Source organism: Monopterus albus, unplaced genomic scaffold, assembly GCF_001952655.1.
Source record: "Monopterus albus unplaced genomic scaffold, M_albus_1.0 scaffold315.1, whole genome shotgun sequence".
Taxonomy (NCBI): Eukaryota; Metazoa; Chordata; class Actinopteri; order Synbranchiformes; family Synbranchidae; genus Monopterus; species Monopterus albus.
Genome location: NW_018128195.1, coordinates 117,642 through 124,999, shown reverse-complemented (window position 1 = coordinate 124,999; position 7,358 = coordinate 117,642). Strand labels below are relative to the sequence as shown.

Here is a 7,358-nt window from a genome sequence, read left to right as displayed (position 1 = left end):
AAAATCTGTGGAGGGAGCTGAAGGTTCGAGTTGCCAAACATCAGCCACAAAACATTAATGACTTGGAGAGGATCTGCAAAGAGGAGTGGGTCAAAATCCCCCCGAGATGTGTGCAAACCTTGTGGCCAACTACAAGAAACGTCTGACCTCTGTGATTGCCAACAAAGGTTTTGCCACCAAGTACTGAAGCACGTTTTGCAAAGGGATCATGAAATTCAATGAAAATGCAAATTACTTTATAACTTTTTTTATAATGTATTTTTCTGGATTTTTTTGTTATTGTTGTGTCTCTCACTGTTCACATAAACCTACCATTGAAACTGTAGACTGATCATTTCTTTGTTAGTGGGCAAACTTACAAAATCAGCTGGGGTTCAAATAATTTTTTCCCTGACTGTATGTAGAGGTCAAATTGACATTATTAGTGTTATAAGACAAATGGCCAAAACAATTTTAAAAAAGACCTCAGTTGTAAAAAAGAAAAAACGGAATCATCATCTACTGTAATATAATGCTAATAAGACAGATAAGTTGCATTCTTTGTGACAGGGGAAACTCTGCTATGTTAAGTAATATACTGTAAGTTGTAAACCATTAAAAATCTTACCCAAATTGACAAAGTGCAGCAGCAAACAAGCAGAGCAGTCACAATAGCACACACTTTAGGAGGTTGATAAATGTTGCTAACTAATGAAATGACCCTTGTATGACCATTCGTTGTACAGTAGCAGCTAAAAACCTACTAAAAAGTTCTTGCCATTTTGTCGACCCAGTAAGCTGATCCTCAAAAGTTCCTCAGGCATAATGTCTTTTACATGTGTATCCATGTACTGTGAGTGTGTTTGAGTCATCTTACCTAATATAGGAGAGGAACGTCAGCAAGAACAGAAGACAGGCCAAGACGTCTGCCCTGCCCACAATACCAGACACCTGCAACACACAGGGATTTTAAAGATTACTAGTGTCAGCTGTGGTAAAGAAACACTGCTGGATTTCCATATGGAGCCCATTATGTTGCTACACTACAGTGAGATGCACAACTTGACCTGCTGCACATCACTGTCTATGTGAAATCTGCCTCAGAAATGCTGCGAACAGAATTACACTATTGTGGCTCAGACAGGTGCCCATTATCACCATTCAGGCTTTTCAGTAATAGCTGCCCATGCGTGTGTGCTGTTTGCAAAGTTGGACATGCAATGCCAAGAAAAGCTGGGAAAGTTTTCTTATTGGAGGAAATCACTTAAGTCCAGCTCTGCTCTGCTAGCCAGGTCGACACGGTTTAGTACAACAGAGAGGAGAGTGCATCGAGTCGATGCAGTTGTGCTGAGGAGAGGCTAAAACAACTGGGGAAAAAAGATCAAACTGAATGTTAGACACAGCTTGTTTGAAGACTCCAGAACAGCAGAGTGACAGAGGAAACTCAGAGAGCTGCGTGTCCATGATATTTTTGAAACGGTTATCATACCGTGAAAATCTCACATTGTTGCACCCATAGTAAGGCGGAACAATGAGCTGTACTCTCAAGCCATTTTACTAGATTTTAGGGAACACAGTCAACCCTGAACTTATTTAATACAATCTGAGCAAGTGTCAGTGATTGTGTAGTTCAGGCAGTAGACTATCAAGTTTTCATCATTTTTTGCTGCCTGGGGTGAAAGTACCAGCTGTCCAACACTGACTACAAGAATAATTATACAGTTTATGCCCAGTCAGCCCAATGCTGCTCAGCTCTGGCCACAGGCTCTGCCAGTCACCTTAGCAGAAGGAACATTTCATTACATATGGCTGAGTGTTGGCAAAAGTGGATAAAACTGTTAGAAAAAATGACCGGGTGGCAGTGACGATGGAGGGCAGTAGTACAGAGAGGAGAAAGGGATGAGGAGGATGGACTTTCAGGTGATACTTCATAAAAAACGTGATGTATGTTTATGTAGGTTTACTGTTTTTGTTCAGGGAAGGATGATCTGTTTATGTTTTCATTTCCAGAAAACCTTTCATGTTAAGGTACTAATTTTGTGATTTTTACAAACCGTAATTTAACAATACTTTGTTTTGCTGAGTGAAAATGTTATATTTTTTATTTTCTTATATTCCATGTAACAGAATGTTTAAAAGAAATACTGAATAACCTGAATAGCTAACTGTCATGCTATACCCAATTTAAATTCTAGCCTATTAGCCTACTTTTTTACATTTCAAATTTCAGCATTTTATAAAAAACACCTGTGTATAGTTTGCATATTTGCTTTGTAATTTATTTATATAAAACTGATTTGCAAAATTTGTGCAAAAACATCTCTTACTGGTCTTCGTCTTATACTGTATCTTTGCATTAACCAAGCTTGGGTAGTGCAAATAATCAAAGCTTTCTTATATCAGTTTTTTGTTAACAAGATGACATTTTTACGAGTTGCAGAACATGTAGTAATAGATGGTGTCTCGATAACAGATTCATATACTAGTATATTTGATACACACACACACACACACACACACACACACACACACACAATATGCCACAAGGATGGAGGGTGTGAGTGGAAAACAAAAAAACAAAAGAAACATATTAAATTACAACTGAATAAAATTAGGCCTGAGCTTTCATTTCCAAGTCATTCACTGACAAAAACTGTAATCAAATGCCTTTTTGTGTGTCTTATTCCCATCTCATCAAGGACATACCCAGGGAGAACAAGAACAAATTAGGGCTGCCCCCTAATAGTTGAGTCATTAGCCAAGAGACCTGTCTTTGGAATGACTCTTCTAGTCAAGCTTATGTTTTTATGTTATTATATTTCATTTTTTTATCAGCCAGTGTGCATTACAATAGAACCTGGCACACATCAAACACACAGTAACAACATGCGCTGTAGTTAACCGAAGGGAGAAGCTTAAACTTGTTGGTAAACTGCCTACAAGAGCATTATTTCAACAGGAATCCATGTGTCCTAAAGGAGCTTTAGTCTTGTTCTGCCTTCACCTTCAGACTCTGAAAATATCACCAGAGATCTTTTTTTTTATCTTCTTTTACTGCATTTTTATAGACTGACATTTCAGTCAGTAATTTTTAGGCTTTTCATCAGTTAAGCATTATGCTGGTTATGCCTAAAGGAAGGCTGGCTGATTACCACTAAATAGAAATAACACTCATTATGACATGGCCAGCCATCTTGAGCATAAGAAACCTGTTAAATATTACCCAAAGTACTTTAGGCTGAATATGCCTTTATAGGAAAAGATGATTAGATTGTCATTCAGCTGTGAAGAGCGCAGGGATTCCTACACACACTCCTCAGGGATACAGCACAGAGGACAGAAGGTCAAAGCTACTGGAAGACTGACACTTAATATACAATCACAGAGTGCTTAACAAGGTTAATGCAATTAAGTGCTGGATGAAGCAGGCTGCTAGGGAGATAACTAAACTGTAAAATAATAAATGCAGCCATTATGAAATGACAAGGGTAAATAAAACTAGGGCTAAAGTTGCACCCTTGTGTGGCGCTGTGAGACCTGCTTTCACTTTTTATCAAAAGAAAAAAGATACAAGTAATTATTTTTTCAAGCTCAGACTCGGTGGCCCACCCCCCCCCTCCCCCCCCCCCCCCCCCCCCTACAGATTTACATTACATACAGGGTGTTCGGGTCCACTGGACCCAGAGATAATAAAAGTGTGGTTGCAATCATTTGCTCTCACAGTTCACTGCCTCCACAGCTTAGCATTTGTATTGTGGTCACAGCAGTGTTGAATAGTTCAACCATTTACATCTGAATGCTCTGACATGCCAACCCCTGCACAGTGGGGACAGAAAATTCAGAGTCTGACAGTGATTTATAAGAATAGGATGAGATTGAGCATAAGCCCCTCTGCCCCTCATTTGTTTGGGATGAAGTACACATCTGTTGAGTAGTTTAGCATAAAACTGTTAGATTTTGTATGTACAAGGGATATCTGTAGCTGTAAATATCCCTTGTACATACAGATCTGCCAATGCATAAGCCAGTTCCAAAACAAAGGTTCTGAGAACTCCAGCCTATAATTATTATATATACATATATATACATATATATACACACACATATACATACACACACACACACACACACACACACACACACACACACAAATATGAAAGAAAGTTAAAGACCAAATAGTTGAATAGTCGCACTGAAGAGCCAAATGGCAGTCGAACATCAAAATCCTAAGCCGGGTACAGCCCTGTCCTTGATTTTTTTTATATCAAATTCAAATGGCTACATACAGGAATCAAGTGGCCAAATATGTTAGCTGTTACAAAGTCATGAGGTCATTGATACTGAGTGATAGGGATCGGGTAACAGCTCCAACTACTACTTTGTGACAGTCGCCCAATCAGCACGGTCAAATGATTGAATTAAGATTGTTGTCCCCTGCTGTTGGCTTATAAAACAAGGCACTCCAACAGAAGTCTGTTCATAACAAAGTCAATAAGTAATATAAAACACAGTCCAATCAGTGATGCCACACAGTATGGCATCTCTGATTACTGACAGAACACCTGCTGTGTTTACTGAGTAGGTTAATAAAAAGGCTTTTCTGAAGAACCAACACGTGTGACAAGATTTCTTTATTGAACTGAAACAGAACAGAATGTATAAAGCAGACATCCCAGTTACATGTTTACAAAAGCAAAATAATAATTGTTAAGATGATGTATTTGACATACAGTATGCTGTTGCTTAGAAGAGGCAAGTTAGAAACTGCTGTGGATGTTGCAGTTATGTACCATGTGCTCCAACCATTGAGCTACCAAGGAGCTCAAATTACATCATATCACAACAAAATTCTAATCTAGAAATATCACAAATAACTTGCTCCAGTGTTTTCAAAGACGTGAGTGTCAGCTAGTGGACCAAGTCCACTGTTTTCTCTTTCCTTTTCACCATTGGACTCAGACTGCATTGAAATTTCCTGCTGTCTTTCAATACTAAAATCTGAAAACCGATTACCTACCCAGCGAGTGAATATCTAAATAGTCAAATAATTGGATCTAGCCCTAATGCCCTTACAACTAGTAAGACAACAGTGTGTGTGTGTGTGTGTGTTTGTATTACTTCCATTATGGAGACCGAAACCTGTCAACACACTCAATGTGGGGCTTCAATCATCACTGAATTTTAGGGTGGCCATATGGTTTAAGTTTAGGTGTTAGGGTCAGGGTTAGGCAAGTAGTGGTTACGGTTAAGGTTAGGATAAGTCTAAAGGAAATGAATGTAAGTCAATGTAAAGTCCCCACAAGGAATGAAAACATAGCGTGGGTGGGGGGTGCATGTACACGCTGAAAGACTGCTTAGTCACACATAAATACTTTGAGAGGGATGGATGAGTATAAAAAGGAAGAGAACAGAACAAAGGGAGGGATGAAGCATGATCAAAGGAGAGGTAACAAGTTGCAGATGAGTCAGGGGTGACAGAGGACAGGATGGACTTATCTGACTCTGCATGAATAAAATATCAGCCTCTCCCTGCTTCAGTATACACACATACAGTATTCATATAGTAATGAAAAGTTGTAAGCAGCAGATTCCTCTCCTTGAAGCGGAGGAAGAGAAGCTGCTGTCAATGTTGCTCTGTGCATTTAGTTACTACACATACAGTACAGGTTTAAAAGGTAGTCTGGACTGATTAAACACTTTGTCTTTATATCTTTCACTCCTCCTTCACTGCATCCCCCTCTTCTTCCTTTGTCACCCTTCCCTCTCTTTTGTTTTCTCATCTACTGTGACCACTTCTGACCCCACGGTGCCTTTGTCATTCACTTCCACTACACTGACCATCAGTGGCTTGATGCTGTTAGCAAAGCATGGCAACATGAGCCGCTTCATTCTATGAACCACATTATATTAATATAAATATAGTATTTATACATGTACCTTATACAACAATAAAACCATGAATTAGATCAGAATGCAATGCAGTTAGAATAGTTTTTATACTTTATTTAATATTACTACTCTCCACCAAAGCTAAAATAGAACAGAATAGTCACTGAATGTGCCAAACATTATGAACACAGCAACATGAATAAGTTATTTGGATAATGACATATGATCTGTGCATTCTTATTATCTTGAGTGCACCTGCATTGCGACCAAGGTATGCAAATTAGGTGGGCATAGCTGGCAGACCAGTCCTAGTTGGACAAGCACAGAAAACACACCCTCTTTCTGCCTCAGTCAGTAATAGAATAATAAATAACTCCTGTTTAATATCTGTATCTCCAACTCCAACATGATCTGCTAAGTTTCAGTCACCAAAAAACTAAACAGTGGCAAAAACTCAATGACATAGAAACTAGGAGTGGGAGAAAAACACAAATCGTTCACATAAGAACCGTGATTTATATTTTCTACAATTACAAATCGATTCACAAATGCTAAAACAAAATTGATTTTTTTAATAATGTTGAAATAACAAAAAAGGCAGAACTCAACTGAGGTCAGTGCAGCAAATACAAGAGTTGGCTTTTGCTGTAGTGTTAGTTCGTCTTCAGAATAGGAAATTGAGTGCATGCTAATTACTTGATAATAAGCTTCTAAATACAAGTGTGAAGGATTGTGTGAATACTTTGTTGTCCAATAGACTGACGTTAGCGTAGCAGCGATCATATTAAAGTGACTATGGCATGCTCACCCAATGTTTTTCGATGACTTTTATTCATTGAAATTTTGTCCCAGTTTTTGTACATTCACTCGGTTTTTGTACAGTTGATTGTTCAGTTCAGCATCATTAGTCTGTACCAAACTCGTCCACCTGCCCACGTGACTCGGCCACTCATTTCCCGGAAGAAATGAGTGAAGGGAAGTAACCCCAGATAGGGCCTTGATACATGAAGTCCTTATAGAGGGGGATTCCCCTTCCAAACAATAACCTCTCTTCCTCGCCATCTTCCATACGCCAACAAGAGTCTTCAATTAAGGTAAAAGTGATGTTAAATGTTCATTTATCCATTTCATTGAATCCGTTGAAAGTGGACGGCACAACAAACTGCAAGGGCATTAATTACTTTCAATTTCTCCTCTATAGTATATGTGTATGTGCAGTATATGTAAACATTATATGTACCGATGAAAAGAGATGTGTAACATTCAAAACAAAGTGGGTAGATGAGAAACCCCATATTTTAACTGGCATAATGCAGACATAGTAACTTCTCCAGCCTTACAACAATTTTCTCTAACATTACAGAAACAACACATTAACAAACATGTAACATGTGTTTTTTTTAAACTTACCATTAAGTTACACTGAAACATCACTCCCTTTCAAGTAGCTCCAAGGTCGGTAAATCCCACTGGTGGTCACTGCATCTTTC

The 7,358-nt window shown here is 38.6% G+C and overlaps 1 protein-coding gene across 3 annotated transcripts in view; it reads right to left on the bottom strand.

Moving 5' to 3' along the window:
- tmtc1 (transmembrane O-mannosyltransferase targeting cadherins 1) overlaps positions 1-7,358 on the bottom strand; it is a 166,758-nt gene that overhangs the window by 132,452 nt on the left and 26,948 nt on the right. For all 3 annotated transcript variants that reach the window (XM_020623887.1, XM_020623889.1, XM_020623888.1), the window contains exon 3: positions 857-930. In XM_020623887.1, the coding sequence (XP_020479543.1) occupies positions 857-930 (74 nt within the window). The remainder of the gene's footprint in view (positions 1-856; positions 931-7,358) is intronic.